This window comes from Leuciscus leuciscus (assembly GCF_965113295.1).
Source record: "Leuciscus leuciscus genome assembly, chromosome: 9".
Lineage (NCBI taxonomy): Eukaryota > Metazoa > Chordata > Actinopteri > Cypriniformes > Leuciscidae > Leuciscus > Leuciscus leuciscus.
The window spans coordinates 40,880,125-40,903,564 of NC_138733.1; the positions used below are offsets into that span (position 1 = coordinate 40,880,125).

A 23,440-nucleotide genomic window follows, 5' to 3' on the forward strand; every position below is an offset into this window, starting at 1 on the left:
AAGTTTCCTGTTATACACAGGAAAATATAAAGTTAGAAAAGATCAAATTAGACAAAAGATCAAGCAAAATGATACATTTAATGAGTATAACCAGTGCAGGAAATCATCATTATGCAAAGATGTTTAAAGCTATAGGATCAAAAAGGTCAGGCCTAGTTTGGCCAAAAATCTGGATTTTTTTTAAAATATTTGCTAGATGTTGCTAAATAGTAATCATCACATTGAGCCACATTCAAATCTATTTGACATTTGCACACTGAAACTTATAACGGAGTAAATCTGTTAGGATTGGTACCTGACACACAGATGGAAATTAGCACTAGCAATATCAAATAATTGTTAAAAACCCATATCCATAAAAAATAAAATAAAATAAAAACACACAAAGTATATAGACAAATATTCCTGCAACAGGCATAATACTGCATGTTTGCCTGTTTATATTATACACACACACACACACACACACACACACACACACATATATATATATATACACATACATACAGGTTTTTCTTTTCACATTAATCTACACTCCAAAAACCATAATGACAGCAAAAACACAGAATTGTGACAACTTTACAAATGTATTAAAAAGTTAAAAGCTGAAATAAGTACATTGCATAAGTATTCAAACCCTTAAGCCTCAAGTGGGAAAAGAGGCCCATCCCCATCACACCACTTTTTGGGTATGATGCGACGAGCTTTGCACATCTGGATTTGGTGACTTTCCACCATTCTTCTCCTCAGATCCTCTCGAGCTCTCTCAGGCTGGATGAGGGCCATCGGTCGACAGGCATCTCATGTTTCTCCAGAGTCCATAGGCTGCTCTTGCGCTGTCTTAGGGTCATTGTCCTGCTGGAAGGTGAACTTCTGGCCCAGTCTGAGGCTCTGAATGCTCTGGACTAGGCTTTCATTAAGGCTAACTCTAGATTTTGCTGCGTTGAGCTTTCCTTCCCCAGTCCGTGAAGAACACCAACAGCATGATGCTGATCCTCCACACGTTACTGTCGGGATGGTATTGTGCAGGTGACGAGCAGTGCCTGGTTTCTGAGCTTCATCAGACCTGAGAATATTGAAGTCCTTTGGGTGTTTCTTTGAGTTTTCATGTGTCTTCACTGAGGAGAAACTTGGGCCTTGCCACTCTGCCATAAAGCCCAGATCAGTGAAGTGTTGCAGTGATGTTTGTCCTTCTGTAAGTTAATCTTCATATATGATCATGGAGCTCCACCAGAACACAGCTTCTTGGCCACCGCTCTAACCAAGGCAGATTTCTTTTCTTCCCCTGATCTGTCTTAACACAATCCTGTCTGATTTGCTCTGATATGCATTTTCAGCCGTTAGACCTTTTATTGAGAGGTGTATGCCTTTCCAAATCATACCCATTCAATTGATTTTACACATGTTAACTCCACTCGAAGTGTAGTAACATCTACAAGCGAAATTGGAAAGCTCCTGAGATAAATTTCAAGTGTCCCAGAAAAGGGTATGAATACTTATGCAATGTAATTATTTCACATTTAATCATTTAGCAGACGCATTTATCCAAAGCGTTTCGGTGTTTTATTTTTTAATAAATTTGCAAAGTTGTCTCAAATCTGTTCTTTTGCTTCGTCATTATAGTGTAGATTGATGTGAAACTTTTAAAGTAGTTTAACATAAATAGTCTCTGACATAAAGCAGAAATAAATGAATATATATATTTGCATCATTTTCTATTTCTGGACCAGATGTTTGAGATCTGCCACGCCGACTGAACGATCCTCTGGGACTTCAGAGGGAAACTCTGGTTGTAGCGGATGTGAAGTTCTTCACTCAGCTCGTCCTCTTCATCTCCAACACTTTAATGAGCGGCTCAGACACGGTTGGCTGTGTGTTTTCATCACAGTGGCTGTAGTTCGGTCTCCGTGTGCTCTGTGTGCACAATACAGATACAGAGGTTCATTTCAGTTGCATTTAATATTACATCCTACAGAAAATATGTAAACCGTAAAATTGGTTGATAAACATTCATATTCTGCTAAACAGTCTTTCTAATAGAAACAAATTATCTGATCATTTTTTATCTGTCAGTGTGTGTGTGATATAATCCAATGCCCCAGACGTGAATGAAATATAATACATTTATGCACATTGAGACACTTAGCATGTTGCTATTGGTACTATTAGTTTAGGACGTCTTATAAGCATTTGTGTGGGGACTTGCGGTGCTGCCAAGACAGCGATGTACATAGTCAACAGAGTACGAAACTTCATATTGAATGGGTAATTTCGTCTCTTTATGCAGTAGAGTTGGCATTTCCAAGGCGATGGGTTCGTTTCTCTTTTACAGTGGATCTCAACCTTTTTCACTTCAAGGTCCCACTATTGTCCACGGTAATACCCCCGCCTCACTACCCAATACAATTGTGTAGAGCTTGGCATAAATAGAAAGATTTATATTCATTATAGTAAAAATAAAAATAAGAAATATTTACATTTTTAGTTTGTCTTATTTTAAATAATTTGAAGTCATCTTGTGACGAGAGCCACTGCTCAGTGATCTCTTCAGTCCAATCAGATCCGCTAATCGTTTCATTATCCACCCAGCAAACACAGAACATTCCCTTCACGGAGTACATCGTTTTCTGCAGAGGGAATATGGTAAAAGTGAAGCCCTTATGAAAATGGGAGCATGTCTATGTTCCCACAGGCACAGCCCTATGTTCCCACAGCCCTAGCACTAAAACTTACCCTTCATAGGGGACTAGGGCTTAGTTAGTTAACATACCTAAACCTACCCCTCACAGGAGGGAGACTTGTCTGGGATGTAATTGGGCTATCCCTGTACCAGCACAAGCACTAAAACCTACCCTTCATAGGGGACATAGTTAAATGAGAGAACATAGGACTGTGGGAACATAGGGCTGTGGGAACATATGGTTGTGGGAACATAGGGCCTAATTTTCAAAATTTTCTGTAAAAAAAAAATTCTTAGAGCTGTGGGAACATAGGGCTGTGGGAACATAGGGCTGTGGGAACATAGGGCTGTGGGAACAGGGCTGACCCCATGAAGGGGGCTGCCAATTGTAAATAGAACAGATATCATTTGTGCCTCATACGCTCTTTATAAATGATATTATAAACAGGTTTAGGTGGCAAAGGAGTGTCCTCCATACCAATACAGAGATTTAAAAAGAATCATTTTAAATAGATTACAAACTAAAGACTTTTACATTATACCTACTGTACAACGTTCACAACCCAATCCAAACACTCAAATGATTTATTAAGGTCCGAGCACCAAAGCTGAGAAGGCTCCTATAACATTTATTAGCCTTCTTATTATTATTCTGCTCTTGAGTCTATGGAAAACAATCTGGCAAAACAGTTATGAGCATATACCACTGTAAATCTGGGGTCTCTGTATCAAACCCTCTAGCACCGCCAACTGCTCAGAGTTTCTCTATTTGTTGCTAATAACTTTTGAACGGTATTGCATAGAGTCAAATTTCTATTTCGTTTTGCGTCTAATGCGTGCCATAGTTCAGTTTTCGCCTGCATAGATTTTCTGTCATTTTGAATGAAATATGTACTGACGAATTCCTTTACCATTCATTGGATCTGCACCAAATTTGGCTCACATTATCGCTAGATGCTGGCTAAAAGATATTAAAAGGTTTTGATAGACCATGTGTGCGTCTCAATCCCTGGTCCAGTAGTGAGCGCACTGATCAGGGAGTCGACCGTTTGAGGAGTCGTCTCGATCGCAAAATCCCTTCAGTGCAATTAATGTTTGCTCCCTAAGAAGTCCCACAATGCACCGTGAAAACCAAGGAGCATCTATGCTCACTATGCCCCGAAACATAAATCACGTGAGCCAACTAAATTCACATAATGCACAGCACTATCTATTTTGCATACAACTATAAAAACAGTAAAATATTAATCTTCGGACTGATCTCTTTTTATTGTTTTTAAGGGCATACTGAATCAAATGACGAACTTTAAGGCAATATTGGGTGTAGGCCATTTATAACAGGGTTCCCACGGGTCCTTGAAGTCCACTTCGTGGCCCATGCATATTAGCTTGCTTGATTTACGTTAGTTACACACATTTACGCATTACGCTAAGTGTTTCCCGCGTGAGGTACTTTGTGTTGTACGTTGCCATGACGTTCACGCGCGCAAAACTGTAACAATGTATCTTAAAAGGTAACACAATGTAACCTTGCTCTCACTTGAAATCTGTCCCCACATTAAGTCCTTGAATTTGAGGGTATTGGACCTGGAAAGTCCTTCAAAGGTCATTGAATTTTAAGTTAACCAAGCTGTGGGAACCCATAAATTTGTCATAAAATGCAGTATTTTACTAATGTTTACAAAATATAAAAAAATGCTTTTATTATACTCATGCTCATAATTAACTTAAATCAGGGCCGTATTAAGACAGTGTGGTGCCCCTGGGCACTATACCTCAAAAGGCCCCCCCACCCCCCATCAATTATCAATTCATTGACAGCGTCAATTCATGTTTGCCCAAAAATAATAATAATAAAAAAAGTATTTTACTTGTGTAAAAATACTTTCTCTCTCTTTTTCAAATTTATGACATTTGTCTTTTAACAGGAAAGGAAAGTGGCATAATTTTGACAATATTTGGTGCTGTTTTATTTAGAGATGCACCGATTACAATTTTCTAGGCCGATTCCGATTTCCAATTTTTCATTGAGTTTGACCTGCCTATACCGATTTTAGCCGATTCCGATTTTTTTTTTTTTAACCACTTTACAGCACACACAAATATTTATTTTCGATCTTTTCTTTAACCCTTTCACGCGTAAGTTTAAAATATTCACAAACTTGCTTACCATGTCATCAACTAGCCTATCTGATATTCCGATTCTCAAATATGTGTAAGTGAGTGTGTTTGGTCGTTTAAAAACCTATAAATAATCTTGATCTAACATGAGATGGGCGCCGCAATGTTGTCCTGTCAGTCGGATTTACAGCACGTGAATTCATCAGTTTCTCCCGAAATAAATGCAAGAAAGTGGCCGGTGAACTGAGAAGAATAGAGTAAACTTTATAGTTACTTTCACTATGTTTGTCTGATATGAATAACACATGTCGGCAACTTATATTTTAATAGATTGTTATTGCTGCTTCCACTGATATCAGTGTGTCTTTTACAAACTCCAAATGTATTGTTTTACTCGTGCTTATGTGTATATAAATATCTGAAACCTAAAATAAACATTATGAGGTTGAAAACACACTGCTTAGTCGTGATATATGACAGCGCTGAACGCGTCCGACTCTGGCTCAGCGCCAGCCAACGCGCGAAAGCAGTTTGAATCTGGCAGTGATGCGACGTCACTGAACATTCTAAATGTGGCACCGTACTCTCAGGGGCACTGACATAAAAATCCCATATATGAGACCATACCGCTCAAAAGGTTAATCATGCGGCGCCCGAGTGCATTATTTGACGGCGGTACCATCTGAGATGCTAGTACCGTCTCCACAGTTAGCTCCGGCTTCGCTGCTAGTGAAAAAAAAAAAAACTTTCGATCCCTGGAACATTTTGAATTGTAGCTAAACGTGTAGCGACTAGCGTCCTTGTCTTTCTTTAACTTTCTTTTTGCAAAACCACTCAATTGACGTCGGTCCATTTTGGATTTAGATTCATTTTCTGTAGTCGTTAAAAAAATGACACATTTGCGCATACTTGTTGTGGACCAACTCAACTCTGACAGATTGGGGAGGGAGGGGGGGGAATGATAGTGGTCATGTAATCTTTATTTATTTATATTATTATTTATATTATTATTGTTAAATTAGTGTTCATAATCGAGTTATGTATGGTCTTTCAAGAATTTCAAGTTAATAATATAACAATTTACGAAAAATATTTTTAAAGCTTGTGTCATGTGGTGCCCCCCTAGTGGTTGTGAATGGTTGGTGCCCCTGGGCACTGGCCCAAGTGCCCTTATGGATAATCCGGCTCTGACTTAAATGCATTTTGAGATTCCATGTTTGCCATGTGCCGCCATTTTCAGTTTCATTGACAAGCTACTTTTTCAAACTTCAGCATTCATCTGATCTTTGCAAAATTGAGCTAATTTCAGTTATAGATCTTTGATAAATATATAGTGAGAAAGCAGAACTCAGTAAGCGTGTTCATAACTGAAGTGATTAAAAATTTGCTTTTCGCTGTAAAAACCTTTCATAAAATGGCTAAAGACTAAATTACAATGGAAGAAATCAATGTTTGCATGAGACATACCCTTCTGTGCTTTGGTATCAAACATATCAGGAATGCACACACTCAATAAGACATTTACACATTTTTTTTTTGTCTGACATTTCCTTATTTATAAGCCTCTTAAAAATAAAAGATTCTGCTACATAATTTTAAAACTGTATTACAGTAAATGTAGCTTGTTACCTGGTAAGCATCTCCTTTGTATCCAGGCTTTTATGAAGCGGTACAGTTTATTCAAGAGCCACACACACAGCATTAGAAAAGCAGCCAGGGTCGCCAGCACAATGACGAACACAACCAAGAACGGTATGTCCTCGTGCAGCACCTCTGAAACACAGCATTTGTTCAATGCAAAAATAGGAAAGTTATATTAAAACGTTGTGCCAGCTGACATTTGTGATTTATATCAAAAACTCTCTAAAATATGTACCACTTTCCAAAGCATAGGATAAGCTGGTGCAACTGAAGGACAAATATCTTTAAAGCTACTCACCAGTTACACTCAGTACCAGACCCATATCTTTGCTGTTACCAGACAGTTCTGTCACAGTGATGATGTAATAGCCGGAGTCTTGGAGACGTAAGCTGGATATGGTTAGAGAACCGTTGGGATGCGTTTGCACTCTTCCCTCGTACATCTGCGTGACGTTCGCAGAGCCGCCGAGGACCCAAGCTGCGATCCTCTGCGTTCTGCTTACCGAACTGAACGTCCATCTGACTGTTGGAGTCCCGATGCATGCGATGTCCACGGAGAAAAGCGCACTTCCCTGAACTGGTGCCGTGACGGTGTTCCCCGACACCTGGATGGTAATCGCCTGGGCTTCAGAGAGAGTAGACAGAAGAAGCGTGGGTGATTTTTCTTGGGGATTTAAAAAACTTTCTTTTATCCCAGTTTAGCAGTCAGTCCGTTTACATGCACACAAGAAAGCTGGTTATTGCCAGACCAGACAGCATAATAGTTCGGCCCAGATCAGGCCCACATCCGCAGTACACGTGGATTCCACACGGCCCAGATGTGGGCCGGATCTGGGACGACACTATGTTGCCGTCAGGTAATCTGAGATGCAAAGGCAGCAAATGTCCATACACTGCAAAAAAATGCCTTTCTTACTTAGTATTTTTAAATTTAAGTATTTTAAATTCTTAAATCAAGATGCATTTATTACTAAAGTAATAAAAGGCCATACGATAGGCTACGATGTCTTGTTTTCTGGGGAAATAAATCAAAATGAAGAGAGTTGTTGCTTAAAACAAGCAACATTATCTACCAATGGGGTCAGAAAAATGATCTTGTTTCTGTCTGAATTAACATTATTTTTCTTACCCCAATGGCAGATCATTTTGCTTGTTTTAAGCAACAACTCTCTTCATTTTGATTTATTTCCCCAGAAAACAAGACATAATATCTAATGGCCTTTTACTACTTTAGTAAATGCATCTTGATTTAAGAATTTTTAGATATTTGGACTGGAAACAAGACAAAAATACTAAGTAAGTAAAGCATTGTTTTGCAGTGTAGAGTACCAGCTCTGTGACTCTGTATTGGTCTGTTAGTCTGATGAGACTGCATTAATTGCTTCAAAAAATTTCTGACCAGAAAGACATTCAAAAAAGTCATTTATTTGATCTTTATTATTTGGCACACATTAGGCCCTCGTGGTCTTCCACTTCATTCTTCCTCCAAGTCCACACATTATTGGCTTAAATGACTTTTAAATGACCGATCTGACTTTTGGCTTCAGGGTGAACGTCTGCAGCGGAGCGTCTGGCATGGAGGATGTATAGAGCCGTAAAAGAGGTACGTGATGAAACCTAAAATGACAAATGTGACCCGCTAGTCCTGCATATGTAACAGATTATCAGACGGTGGGTTTACATGCTGTGTGCCATTTGGGATAGGCCCAATAACTGCAAATATGTTAATAAAACAACATCGATGTCTATACGAATTCACCCTAAAATTAAAATTCTGTCATTATTTACTAACCCTGAGTGCTAAAATATCACAACCTGGGTGTCCTGTAAAGAGCACGTTCAGGACTTTTCAGAGATATCAAATGTTTGGAGGTTTCACCATGAAAACAACTTCTCCTTGGTCTTTAAAAATGTATTTTTGACATTTATTTAGTGATCAAATTATAATTTAAATCGGATTACTTTTCAAATTGTATTTCATAACACAACATCTCAGGAAAATGTTAAGGGGTTTCAAATAAAAAAAAATACTTTCTGTTCCAGAACAGGGCATTGATACTGTAGAGGACATCAGGACTTAAATCATGTTTATCAGGCATTTTGGGAGACACAACAAGTGAATATGGAAATATCTATGGAATATTAGATATTATTATTAAAATGTTGCTAATTATTACTCCAATTATTACACTTCTTTTTAAATTAAATGTTGCTCCAAGAACATATTAATGTGCGCATTAGATACAGTGTATAGATACATTGCATTGAATGGGAATATTAATTTATGGCCATTTTACCCACATATTGCATACAGTAAATTGGTGTATCAATTCATTCCGTTATTTCTTTCATAACATAGTTGAGAATAATCTTTATACAAATTTTGGTTAAAAAAAATCCAGAAACCCCAACATTTATTGGTGATTGAAAATAAAAAATCCTATTGTTTTTGCCTATACATATAATTTCATGTCATTTTATTTTTTAAACAACTGAGTCCTGGTGTCCACTACAGAGGACATAGCATAACATATGAATAAAATATAATTTTTCAAAAATGTTTTTTTATTTTTATTTTTTTTATTTGTTTCTTATGCTCTAAAGTTTAAACAATGTGATGACATGAAAAAAACTAAATTCAAAAAACGTTTTTTTTCTGGGTCTCAGGAGGATAAAATATTTAGAATAATGTAAGTCCACAGAGTCTTGTGATGCAGGAATTATGAATCACCTCACGTTCATTCATTTAGTCCAAAAGAGAACCGGTCCTCTAGTCTAGACTGATCCTAGTTTTTCCCAAGGTTTATTTTAATTTTTTCTCCATTTCTGTCACAGATGGAGTTTGGGTTCCTCGCCGCTGTCACCTTTGGCTTACTTAGTTGGGGACATTAATATTCAGATATATTATTGATTTGACTACACTGACACGCAATCGGATGAGAACAAAGGATGAACTGACTCAAGCTGAATAGCGACACTATTGTCTTCTGCAGAGCTGCTTTACAGCAGAATCTCAGTTAGTCTCATATTCGATGAAGTTTGCATCATTCATTCTGGTATTTCCTTTTTTATTACTGTGATATAATTCTGTTTTGCATAAAGCAATATAGAAATAAAGGTGCCTTGACTTAATATAACACTTGCCAAAAGATCCCCAGACAACAGCATGTCTATATAACACAGTGGCTGTGGATGGATTGAGCTTCTCGATGGGATTCCTTGGGCTAAGAACATCAGAGGATGAAAACCTCCAGCCGATGTCCTTTCTCAGAGAGTTAATCATTACCCTCCTTCAAACCAAAACAAGTTGGTGGAGTTCACTACCAATGATAAGATAAAAGTAGCAGCTGTAATCTTTCTCTTATCACTGGTAAAATGACCCGCTTTAAAACATTACTGTCCAATCCTAACTTAGCAACTACCATGTTATTTTACTGCTTCTACACTGTCCAATCCTGTTCCTACACATTTGCAAATGAAACTATGCTCTGAAACTGTGTCTTTCAAGTAAATTAGCCATGAAGTCAAGAATTTGAAGTGACAGGAGAGTGAAGAATGAGGTTGTAAACTGGATTGGCTAGCCTGACTCATTCACTCTTCACAATCCTTCGGTATTCAGCTCAACTGCAAGTTACATACGTGGCAAGTGTTGTTGTTGTTTTTAGCCATGTTCAGCTGAAAAGCAACATCTAGACTAGTTATACAGTGTGATATTACATGAAAATGCCAAATATTACTTCGCCAGTTTTTTTAGACAGGATTGTTACATGTTATTAAAGCGAATGTGCAGGATTGTAGAGAAATTCTGTGTTTAATGTCAGAAAGTTTTGTTTGAACAAATGCATTGCAAAAATACCTGAACGATTCTAACAAAAGCAATGTAATCATAATTCTTAACATGCATTCACCTCTTCTGGAATCATAAAATATACACATCTATCCATAAATGTATATCTAGTTGGGTAAATGAGGACATAATATAGACATCTATTATTTTCTATATGATGTGAGTTATAATGACTACACACTAATTAAACCCTAAAAACATATACTTTTGTCCCCAAAGCATATCTATAACTAATACAAACACAAAAGTAGACACATATACTCACTGTGATGGCAGAGACAGAAGATTAGATACAGTATGTGTGCGTTCTGAGACAAACATATCCATGCAGGCCTCATTAGACTGATTCTTCCATATGTTTAAATACAAGTTACATGTGCTTGTCTTTATAGCTATGTCATAACTCTAGACTTTCACCCTATCTTTCTCTGCTATCCTTTCTGTTTGCCGCATGCCTCCTTATGCCAGTCTTTGCGTGTTCATATTTTCTTCTGAGTTGTTTTCTCTTTCCCTTTCTCTTTCAGTATTTGCTCCCTTTTGCTCTTTTTCCTGTCTGTCTGATCTGTTCATTCAACAAGTCATATCCACTTGCAGGCGATACTGTTCAGACCGGTTCAACAGCCAGTGAAAACACACATGCGCGCACACACACGCACGCACACACATAGTGAGCATATTTTTTTTTCATAGTGAGCATATTGTTACTGAAAATGTACCGTATTAGAACAGTATTGGTGGGTGAAGGGGATTTTAGGTAATTTAACAAATAACAATAAAACGTATGACTGTTCAAAACTTATATATATATATAAATATAAATATAAATATATATATATATATATAAATCCAATAGTGTTCTTTGAAAAAACAAAAAAGTACACCTCTACTGCAGGGGTGGCAACATTACTCTAAAAGTGGTGGTGCAAAATTGTATACTTTAAAAATGTAATAAAAATTGAGCTATTAATATTAATTTAAACTAAATTTTATATGCCAGAAAAAATTCAAGTAAAACAATAAAAAACAGTTTGATCAAAAAAATCTTAATTTTTGTTCCGAAGATGACCGAAAATAACATGAGGAAGAGTAATTAATGACATAATTAAATTTTTTTTGGTGAACTGTCCCTTTATAATCAATGGCATCCCTTGTAATGGAGATGGACCGCACAGAATACTATATTGCCAAATTCAGAGAGTGGGCTGTGCAATGAACAAACATGGCTTTTGGCTGTTCGACTTGTATGCGCGTTTGGACACCGCTGACACAGCCAGGCCAGCCATGTTAGCGGCTCCATCATAACACTGACCACGAAGATCAGAGAGTTCGAGATTAAAGCGAATGAAAGCATCCTTGATTATCGACACAGTAGAAGTAGCATCTTTAGCTGGGTTGAAATCCTCATGAACAACAAAGTCATGTTAAACATGCAGAATTACAAATTAATTTAGTTCCTTCATGGAAATATCAGTTGTACTGTCAAGTATTAGACTAAACAATCTATCATTCCTAATCTGTGCAGAAATCGCTCTTGTAACCTCTGAGGCCGTTATATTTAGGAGTTCATTCTGTATCTCATGGAAGCAGTATTTATCTCGCCTTTAAAGGCTGCCTGCATCTGTACTGTGCCTGAATGGAAGACCCTGCTCACCAAATACACTGAATGATTCAAGGATTTTTATGAATGCTTCTTTTGCTTGTTCTTGCTCTTTTTGCTTTGCCGACATAATCTGTGTGCTAACAGATGTACTTCTAGAGTAGTGAAGGCATTTTAGAGTGGGCTCCTTACGGCTTGAAGATGCCTCATGACCTCTGAATATTTATGGTCCATGCTTCCAGTTTGAAAACCCTTTAACAGTGAAGGTTAGGATTAGGGTTAGGACACTGGTACATTTTGAGAATGTTATCAATTTCAGATCCATTGCTACTCTACATGTATAACTAAATGTTTTTCCTTAAATCCACTGTAACCAGATCCAAATTTTAAACCATGAAGGTTTGAACATCCTTTCTCCCTTCACTTTAGGAACTGCCAGGTCTGATGGTTGGTTTGGCTGAAGATACACTGCCACTGACTGATCTTCTCTTTCTGATTCTGTTCTGTCCCTGCTCTCATTATCAGTGATGGATATGTCCCTATTGTGTCTCTTCCTAAAAACAAATAAGATGGACACTGTGATCTAACTAACTGAAGACTGACTTGGACTAAGCATTTAAAACAGTTGCATTAGTCCTATTTATATAATTTCAAGCAAAACACATAAATCTGCAGGTTACTGAGGTTCTGCAAAGACATGCAAATGTCTTAAATGCTTAAACTGGTCCTACATGCATACCTGTCTGTTTCCTGGGAACTCAGATCTTGGGATGCTGGTCTGTCATTTTCCTTTTTTCGACTATCAACTGTCTGTCTCTCCCTAAAGACAAATAAATGGACACTGCAATCTAACTAACTGAAGACTGACTTGGACTAAGCATTTAGAACAATTGCATCCCAGCTAACAGAATTTCTTATGAGAATGTTCTCCAAATATTCAGTGTTGGTTCTGGGAACGTATTATTATAATTTTTTTTTTAGTTTGATTGACGTTAGAGGAACGTGTTTTAAAAAGGTCCCTCAAACATTCTTTCAACTTAATTTTGAATAACAGTTTAACATTCTAGGAACGTTGATTTGTAACATTCCAAGAACATAAAAATGTCCAGTTTCCTGAATGTTAGTATTTAAAGGTTAGTGTGATGTCCCTGAAACATTCTTTCAATCACTCAAATACCTGCTGTGAACAAGCACTACAAGAAAGAGAAATAAGAACACAAACTACAACTTTCTTCAGCCACAGCCTTAGATGAAATCATCTGAAGATTAAAAAAAAAAATTACATCTCTGAAGATCTCAGCAGAGGAGGATTAAACAACTCCACAGACAGTATTACCAGCTTCATTTATTACTAACCAGATTGGCTTCATTTCTGTCAGAGGTCTACAGCACTTCTTATTGAGAATTAACAGAGGTTTAGATGTTGATATTTGGTTGAAAATATTTAGTTTGCTTTAGTTGCGCAGTGTTTGCTTTAGCTGGGCTCTTGACCTCTTGTTAAGTAGCTTCTTTTTCAGCAATTGCAGGTGTTTTCAGAAAACATTTCTGCATTAAGCAGATCAACATGTCTGTTTTAATGGTCAAATGACTACATTAAGTTCTGCATGACTTCCAGTTTGTAAAATCTGGCGAAGGTGGACGGCGAGGACCAACCAGCTGCCGCACAGATGCCACCAATAGACACGCCACTGGACCACGCCCAGGAAGAGGCCATGCCTCTGGTGGAGTGTGCTTTGACGCCGATGGGGCATTGAAGGCCTATCGAAGCATAAGCCAATGCGATGGCGTCCACTATCCAGCGGGACAATCTCTGCTTCGTGACTGGAAGCCCTTTGGTGCGGCCACCGAAGCATACGAAGAGCTGCTTTGACTGCCTGAACTGGGCAGAGCGCTCTGTATAAATTCTTAAGGCCCGGACAGGTCAGAGTAAGTGTAATTGTCGCTCGGCTTCTGAAGCAGAAAGAGCAGATGGCAAAATAACTTGTACTCTGAACTGAGTAGAGAGCACTTTGGGCACGTAGCCGTGCCTTGGCTAGCAGGAGTGCGGTCTTAAACAAAAGTGGCCGTAGCTTGGCCGACTGTAGCGGCTCGAAGGGGGGCCCTTTGAGGGCCCCAAAGGACCGTTGATAGATCCCAAGAGGGTATGGTAAGAGGACGAGGCGGGTTGAGCCTCCTTGCCCCTTTCAAGAAGCGAACTTTGCAAGTTGCTTTTCCCAGCGACTGGCCGGTCACAGGAGCATGGTATGCTGCTATGACCGCCACAAAGACTTTGAGCGTGGAGGGAGTCGACCCTCGTCCATTAGCTCCCGTAGGAAGAAAAGCAGATTTTTCCAGCTTGTCCTGTTCACTTGGGAAAGGAGGTCTTTGGCCATGGGGCTGCTACTAGCAGCTGAATCAACTCGGGGAACCAAGGTTGGGTCGGCCAGAGAGGGGCCACCAGAAGGACGGCACATCTGTCCTCCCTTATCCGTTTGATGACCTGAGGGAGTAGCACAACTAGGGAAAGGCGTAAAGGGGGAGGCTGGGCCATTCGTGGGCCAGTGCATCCCTGCCCTTTGTAAAGAATATTGGGCAGTGAGAATTGCCTTCTGAGGCGAAGAGTTCGATCGTTTGAACCGTCTGGGGATGGAGGGTCCATTCCCCTGGAAACATGTTGTCCCGGGACAGCATGTCTGCTCCCTAGTTCAGTCTGCCTGGGACGTGCACCGCTCTCAGTGAGCGCAGGTTGTGTTGTGCCCATAATACTGAGTTCACACTGCACGATTTTCAAAGTAGTCGGGTCACTGTTCTTTTCACACTTCACGACTTTTTGCAGTAGCACCTCAATGCAGTACACGAGATCCAGGGGGCAGAGTTGGATCCAGATATAAGGGGTGGAGATTGGTAGGTTTAGGGGTGGGTTTAGGGATTAAGGGGTGGAGATGGGTAGGTTTAGGTACATGTAAGGTGGGAGGAGTTGGATCTGGATCTGACTCCTCCCCCTGGATTTCATGTTCTGCAGTGAGGACCATCTCACTTTTTGGGGTAACATTCAGTTGCTGGTGTGTTCACACTGCACGATGGATCGGGGACAGGAGGTTTCACACCGCATGACTTTACAAAAGAAAGAATCGCCAACAACTCTGGTCTGCAGACTACGTTTCACAACCAAACACACGTGAGAGGTGATAAGGAAATGACACAAGATCACGCGTGCGTGAGACCGGAGTTCTCGTGCGAGACTGAAATTGTTATTAAAAATGTTAGCCTGCAAAAAGCTTGAAATCCAAATTGTCTGTGCGCTGATCTGCGGTGAAAAGGAGAAAAAAAACCCAGCTTATGCAGGAGGAAATGGTTGGGGAGACGAGGGGAGCAAGGCTTGTGTGTTCTGCAAAGAGAGTTGGGGGTAAATAAATAATTTTGCAATGTGCTGCTGTTGCTGCGGGTCAAGCAAATGTTTGTTCTTTGTTTCTGTTTGATATAATTGTAAATATATCTATTCAAATACTGATATTCTGGTCTATAACTACTCCCTGAACTTCCCACTGCCCTGTATCTTGCTCTCTCATTGGCTGTAGGTCATCGCCGATGTAGTTTTCAGTCAGATCACATTCACATAGCAAGATTTTGAACTGAGACAGCTCCAGATATTTAGCATGCTGAATATCTCACGCATTTAGCATGATTGTCACTCACGTAAACGACCACCGTTTTGCCTGTGATTTCGGGCATTTGTCGGCGATCTCCCAAAACCTGTTGGCGAGCAAAAATCGGGCCTAAAATCGTTCAGTGTGAACTCGGCATAAGAGGAGGTGTCTGGCTAGCTTGTACAGAGGCCAAGCATCCTCTGAAAGGTTCTGAGAGGGGAAAAGGAAAGTATTGTTCTACTAGGAACAATATTGTGAGCCGCTGGATCGAAAACTGCCCCCAGGAAAGAGATTCTATGGCTGGAAGACAGGGAGCTCTTGGCTAGGTTAATCCTGAGTCCCAGGCATTCCATATGACTGAGTAGCAGGGATCTGAATGAATTCAATTCTGCCTCTGACTGGGCAAAGACAAGCCAGTCGTCAAGGTAATTCAGGATGCTCATCCCCTTCTGTCTCAGGGGGAAGAGTGCTGCATCCATGAACTTCGTGAAAGTGCACTGTGAGTAACCTAAATTGATTTTCCCCTAAATCCATCTCAACACTCCGGGGATGGCCTGCTATGCCCAAGTCGAGTGGCAATAGCTTAAGTATTACAGGCTCCGTCTCGCGCTGGGGTGGGAGAACAGCATAGAAATGAATTGGGTAGCGTTTGGCAGAGTGGAGGCACGGCTTGAACAATACATTTGTCAGCATGATGCACTCGGACACATTTCTAATTGGCATGCATCTCGCGGTGATTGGGTTGGGAACCGAAAATTGGATCTTATCCAGAACCGTTAGTGTTTTTATAAAATTACCGGAACCGTGCGAATTTCGGTTCCGAAAACGGTTCTGGTGCGATGTGTGGGCAAAGTGCTGGGAGCTTATCCTTTAATAGCGACGTCTCACCTCATGAATATTAAAATAGTAATGAATGCACTGGCACTCGTGCTACTCATATACGTTTTTTTGCGTCAGATATCAACAGAGAGAGAGAGAGAGAGAGAGAGAGAGAGAGAGTATAAAGACAGTAGAGCTGCAAACTTCACACCGGAACACTCAAATCTGTTTGCGCTGTCGCTGACCCAGAGAGAGCAGTTATATATGAAACAGCTTTACTTTCAGTCTTTTCAACCACAGTATCAATATGTTTGTGTTACAAATATTCAAATGATCACAGAAGTACTGAGATAAAAGTTTATAGTTCGAGTATAAACACTGATGTCTACGGTAGCAACCAAAACAGAGTAATTCACCTTTTGAAAGTCGCTTCAAATGTGTATATAATGAGTGAGTACATCATGAATGCCTTTTTTCAAACCGTGTTTTTGTCTTATCCTGAATCACTACGGTAAGCCTGTAATAAGCGTTTAGACTCACTTTAGACCACTTCTGTTTATTAACTGCTAGAGCAGTTTCATCCAGTAATTAAACAAGTGAAGTTTTTATGAATCAATCATTCAAAGGGATTTAAAAAATATTATGTTTCACCTGTCTGGATCTTACATGTGTGTTCAAGCATATTCTACCCCTTCTGAGAGGGTATTCTCCACTGCTGGAGATACTATAAGCTATATGAGAGGTCCCAAATTATCCTAGAGAATGCAGAAATTTTTATTTTCCTTCAGAAAAATGCATTATTTTAGCAAAAATTGCTAAATAATATGTTGAATTTGTTGACATTACCAGTCTGTTAAACTCATTTGACAAGTATCAGAAATAAACACAAAAAGCATTGTGTTATTTTCCCCTTACTACTATTTTTTATTAGTTGTTTTAATAATTTTTATTGAATGGGAACCGGAACCGAAACCGGAACCGGAAAATTTCTTACGATTCCCAACCCTAATCACCGGTGATCGGTTCTGCGCAAAATTTGCTCATCTCAAAAAAGCCTATTATGGCGCTTTTCCATTACCAGTACCAGCTCAACTCGACTCGACTCGACTCGACTCGGCTCGGCTCGCTTTTCGCTCCGTTTTCCATTGCAGATAGTACCTCCACAATAGTACCTGGTCGTCATAGCGACGCCGCAGGAAACTGCCGTGACTTAATCTTTTACGCGAGACGCGCGAGACACACCCGCTACCCACACACACAGGACAATGGAGGAAATCGAGTGTATGCTGTTTTTGGATGTTTTTGTTTTTGTTGTTTTTTATTCAGGATACTCCGTCTGGCGCTTGCAATGATGACGCAGTGAATAGTGACGATTCTCTCTGACCAATCAGCAGTCTGCCGTGCTTTCACGTCACATTTTAGTATCGCCTCAGCTCGCTTAGAACCTTGCCGGAGGTGGTACGAAAAAAAGTACCTGGAAGCAGGTACAGGTACAACTTTTACACAGTGGAAAACCAAACAGAGCCGAGTCGAGTCGAGGCGAGCCGAGGCGAGCTGGTACTGTGTAGTGGAAAAGCGCCATTAGGTGCGTTAAGAAGCACCTCTGCGCAAAACTATTGTTGTATGACATCAAAGTACCGCAAGACTGATTCGAAAGCAAACAGAGCCATCTGCTATCTATTCATTCTCGCGGTACTGATGTCATACACCGATCGGTCTGCGCAGCGTTGCTATGTGCTGGGGCTCCGCCCCAGTAGTTGGAAAAGTGCTGGGTCAAATGCCATCTCTCCCCCGTTGCTCCGGCGGCCTTGCTCTACTGTACTGTTGTGGTAGACAAGGACAGAGTAGTTGAGATCAGGGTCTAATTGCAGTCTTTTTAAAGAACGCAATCCAATGGGAAACATAATGCAACAGCTTAAACATAGCAAAGACAATAACCGTCAAGGCTAAATTCACACAGTGTGTGTTGGTGTCAAGATCCTGAAACTCTTGTTTGGTTTGGTTTTAATTATTGTCGGGATCCGAATGCTCATGCTCCATGTTTGGTCTTTTGTTGTGAGCACATGGTTTGTTCCCTCATACCATGGGTTCTTATCTAGTCTTGTATGTTGTTTTTCTTTGAGCACATGGCTTGTGGTTGTTTTCATTGGCCGTCTGCTCTTGAATTGTCATGTTTGTTGTGAGCACATGACTTCTGTCATGTTTGTTTCTATGTGCTCTCCTGTCTAATATCTTGATCCTTTAGTATATTTCTTAAGGTGCATTTTGATAAAGCATTTAAGAAATGGTTCACTTCACAGTTTGTAATGTAAAAAATTCAGAAGGCTTCAGAAAATGACTCTGCTGTGTGTTTCACTTTAGCAGTTCTGAGCAAAACAAACCAGGGGCCTGTACCATGAAGGTAGCTGAACAAACTCGGGGTTACAGGATTAGTTTTGAGTTGACAAAACCAAACCGATGCAATCAGGCTTTATTGGTACCATGATGCAGCTCATCAACTTTCTCTGTCAACTCAGGCTTTGATCCTAAAGCTATGATTACTCCACGCGCGCGTGCACATAAAAGAGTGACGTCGACACTGAACAACCAATCGCGGGTAGAGCGAGAGCGATATATTTTCCCGCGGAGGAGCAAGAGATAATCATTCAGAATTACGATGAATTTAAATATGTATTTCAAGCTCGAAACAATACGGTCTCTGCTGCCAAAGCAAGAGAAGACTGTTGGAGAAAGATTGCTGATTGTTAATGTGTAAGTTAAACAAATACGTTCTATATTTATGTAAAATTATGTATGTAGCCTATATGTGTAATATATAAAAAATGATACATGCACATTTTTTATATATTATAAAAATAGGCTATAGGCTATATTACACATAGGCTACACATACATATAAACATAATTTTATATAAATATAGAACGTATTTGTACTACTAAGAAAGCTAGGGAATCCTATCATAAGATTAACAGAATAATAATAAAGATTTAAAATAATTCTTAACATGTATTATATTGTATAGTACATTTGTGCAATTTGCTAAAAAAAAAAAAAAAAGTGTTCATGTGATGTCACCCTATCAATATATCTTACCGGCAATTTTATAAAAGCCCTCTTTTATGGACATGGCCGATAAATGTCCGGGGAACACTATTAATGAAACTATTCATGATGTACTCCTGCAGAGTGAGGACCACCTTACGAATGGTTCGACAAACCGTGTTTTCCCCGCGCTTCTGTGCGTCACCCACCGTGCAGGAATGTAGGCTACCACTTGCAAAAAAAAAAAAAAACGCAACGCAATATTTGCGGTACAGTAAGTGCATGAATTCGACGTGTTAAATTCTTTATGTGCGGCTCAAGAAGTTCGCAAAGATAAGACATTCCTTTCGCGGAAAATCTGTATCTTTCATACAAATAACTATCAGGAAAGGCAAGGGGATTTTGTCTGGCTAAAAACTCTTTCTCTACGAAGTGCTCGTCAAACAATTTGCGCTGAGATGTCCACCGGATTTGGAAGAAAAGGTGAAGTCATTGTAACAGACACTGGGAATAAGTTACGTCACCTATATGTTTCTTTGCTCTCAGCTGATTGGTCAAACTTCAGTCTGAGATCTTGAATCCAGAACATAACCTGCCCCGGAGCAGGTTAGCCGTGCAGCGTAAGATACCATGGCGACGAACTCCGATTAAAGCCAAGCTACTTTCATAGTACCTAAAACCCAGGGTTGGCGGAAACTAAACTGAAACATAGCTGGCTAGCCACCTAAACCGGCTTCATGGTATAGGCCCCAGATCTATTCACCATACACCGGATTATTAAAAACCATATACTAAGTGGAGATTCATCTATCAAGAGTGATGATGCAAAAACATTGCAAACAATATATTAAAGAGTTTCAATGGGTTTTTTTTATTAAAAAATTATAATAATAATAGACCAGCTGCTCGCCACTGTTAAAAATACGTTTTTGAGGCCTCATCATTTATCAGTGTTTTGATGTACTCCTTTTTTTCTCATTGCATTGTGATCTTTATTGTTTATATTTACTTTTTATGTTTATTTTAGTTTGGTATTGTACAGCACAGTGGTCAACTTCTGTTGTTTTTATTGTGCTTTGTAAATACATTTTGAATTGATTTGATTTGATCCGCGAAAACGACCAAAAACGTATTGTGCTGGCAGGCCATTAATTAGCGATGTTACTTTGTAAAGAAACTACATGCATATAGACTAAACACGTGATATGCTTTCACATGACGTCAGCGTTTTCTATTTTTTTTAGTAGGGTTAGGGTTAGGGTTAGGGTTATCTCTAACCCCATTAGTTATTTTACCCAACCTGCTCTCCCTCATTACCCTCCCTATTTGTTCTCCTTGTGTATGGAGCCAGATCAGCCTCAAATATAATTCACAAAGTCTGATTTGTAAATTCAAAAAACAATTAATAAATACACAAGTAAAAGGATAAATATTTCCCCACATGCTCACACAAATGTATCTTACCTAAATAAATAAAAAAGTTTACACAAATATGTATACATCAAGTTCTTGAATTAATTTCCATCACATATTTATGAATGATGTTACATGTATTTATGGATCGTTGAATCTACATTTGCAAATCGTCACACATGTGTGGACTGCTTTGAATTTGTGTGAGGTATTTTTGAGACCTTCTTGACAGGTTAAGATTCATTAATAGCCTATCTTTTTTTTAGAGGATGTTCTGTTTAGCCAATGGCGGTGACCTTTTAATCCACCAATCAAAACACTCTTTACTGAGCAGACTCAAGAAGCTCAACGCTGCGTACTGTGTGATGCAAGTGGAATCTTCAAGATGGCTTGATTGACAATTGTGTGTGCAAAAAGAGAACAATACATTACTATAGAATATATTTTGGGACAGAGTTGTCACGATCCACACTCGAAGGAACGGGAAAAGGGAAGATCAAATAGCAGTAATTATTTATTTGGGAATTCCGTAAGCATAAATCCAGTCCAGGCAATTAGTCATCATCATAAATCCATCCAAAAAACAAGAACACAAACAGGGAACAGAAGTGGCATGATAATAGACAAGGAATCCATAACAAACACTAGACAGGCAGGGCATATATAACAAAGAACTAACAATGAATAACAGGGAACAGCTGGGTACAATGATGACGGGGAACAGCTGAGTGCAATGAACAGTGATTGGTACAGACAAGGATTGTGGGGGACACCGTGTGGGGAAGAGGACCTCTAGTGGACACCAGGGGTACACAAACCAGACACTGTGACAAGAGTAGCCTATACAGATGATAGTGCTTTGAAAATGCAGCAGTTTATAAGACTAATTATTTGTATTAATTGAAGTAATGTGTAATAAATGTGATAAAATAAAATAAGGTCTAAGGTGAGAGATTTATTGTCAATGTCAATTTTATTTATATTACATCATTAATCACAACCTAGGTTGACCAATGTGCTGCACAATAAAAATATAACAATAAGACAATACAATGAAATTAATAAAAAACACAATGCAATATAACTTCCTCATTGATTATATGCCAAATCCAGCATAATGTGGTCCCGTTTTTTAGTACTGGTTAAAAGTCTTGCAGCTGCATTTTTAACTATCTGCATTTTTAACTATTTATAAAGATGACTGGCTACTTGACAGAATAGGTTTTACTTTTACTAGTAGTTAAAGCTAAAAGAAGCATGATTTGACCACTGTATTTATGTGTTTGTCAAATTTCAGCCCATCATCAAAGACAACCCCTACATTTTTACCCCAAGGCTTCACAGACGAGGATAACTCACCAATATTTATTTTTGGTGTAAGAGAATCTGAAGAACCAAACACTATTATTTCTCTCATTAAAGAAGAGAATATGCTTCTCTATTTTTTACTCTCATTAAAATTAAGAAAATGTAAGGCCTTCACATCAGACAAACAGGTCATAAGTGCTTCCAGACCTTAAGAACTCTGTTTTAAAGGCAGATAGATTTGAGTATCATCTGCATAGCATTGGAACGACAGACCATGCTTCCTAAAAATAGAACCCAATGGGAGCATATATAATGTTAAAAGAATAGGAGCTAAGATGGAACACTGAGGAACACCACGGGTGCTTCATTTCTTATTTGTCATGTTTCCCATGTAGATGGCTTGCCCTGCCCTGCCTCGCCCCTGTTTCACTTGACAACAGAAACGAACACAGGAGGTGAAGGTGAATATTACAACAACAAAACAAAATAAACGAAGAGTTTATGTTACTGAGCAAAACAACAAAAGTCCTTGGAAAACAACAGAACAGAAAATATGTGACATCTGAAATGAATAGGGCCAGATAAGGAATACATCCAAAATGTGTAGGGGGGCACAACGTAACGCGGGGCTAGTTGTAACACACTTGTTTTAAATACTTCCACACATGCTAGGATGACGAAACTTGGTGTGTTTACTAGCTGCCATATCAACCCTATATAGAGGAAAAAATGCGCCACATTTTCTTTTTTTTGTGGAAGATATCCATAGACATTTATTAAACCATAGCAAAAGTAAATTTCTTACTTAAGTAAATTTTTCAAATAAATGTTTTGTGTTTATTTAAAATTAAACAAATCTGATATTATTTTAATCTCCAATATGTTATTTAACAGTTGAGATAGTTCTTTAATGCTTCACTATCTACCAGAAGATACTAGCAGGGTTTAAATCCCAGTTGTGCAGGCGGGGGCATGTTGTAACACTGCGTTACAATGAGCCCCTATTAGAAATATGCTATTATATTCTATAGTTTTATTAATTTTATTGAGAAAACGTGAGAAAAAGGTGAATAAAGACTGAGAGTCAATGTTCAGAAATTACTAATTATTTATTTGTTTTTAACTATGTTGTATTGCTGTGTTTTCATGTGTTCGTAGTCAAAACTCAAAAATGAGTAAATATTTTATTATTAAAAATTGCCATCATTTTATATGAAAAAGGTTTTTAATTGTATTTTATTTAGAAAATATTTTAGTTTGTCTTGTATATTCTTTTTATTAGATCAGATAACATTTTAAGCTGTCATATGTCATGTTACAATGTGCCCCTCACATGTTACAATGT

The 23,440-nt window shown here is 38.8% G+C and overlaps 1 protein-coding gene across 2 annotated transcripts; it reads right to left on the reverse strand.

Moving 5' to 3' along the window:
* Nucleotides 1–59: 59 nt before the first annotated feature.
* vstm5 (V-set and transmembrane domain containing 5) lies at nt 60–10,899 on the reverse strand. Of its 2 annotated transcripts, none has more exons than XM_082178997.1 (4): nt 10,555–10,899; nt 6,741–7,062; nt 6,431–6,574; nt 60–1,914 (listed from the first exon to the last, which is right to left on the reverse strand). In XM_082178997.1, exons 2-4 carry the CDS (start codon nt 6,883–6,885, stop codon nt 1,883–1,885), a joined length of 321 nt encoding a protein of 106 aa, XP_082035123.1. In that variant the 5' UTR covers nt 6,886–7,062; nt 10,555–10,899; the 3' UTR covers nt 60–1,882. The 2 variants fall into 2 exon arrangements, with proteins under 2 accessions (XP_082035123.1, XP_082035122.1); XM_082178996.1 differs by having other exon boundaries at nt 6,741–7,067.
* Between the last annotated feature and the right edge of the window lie 12,541 nt (nt 10,900–23,440).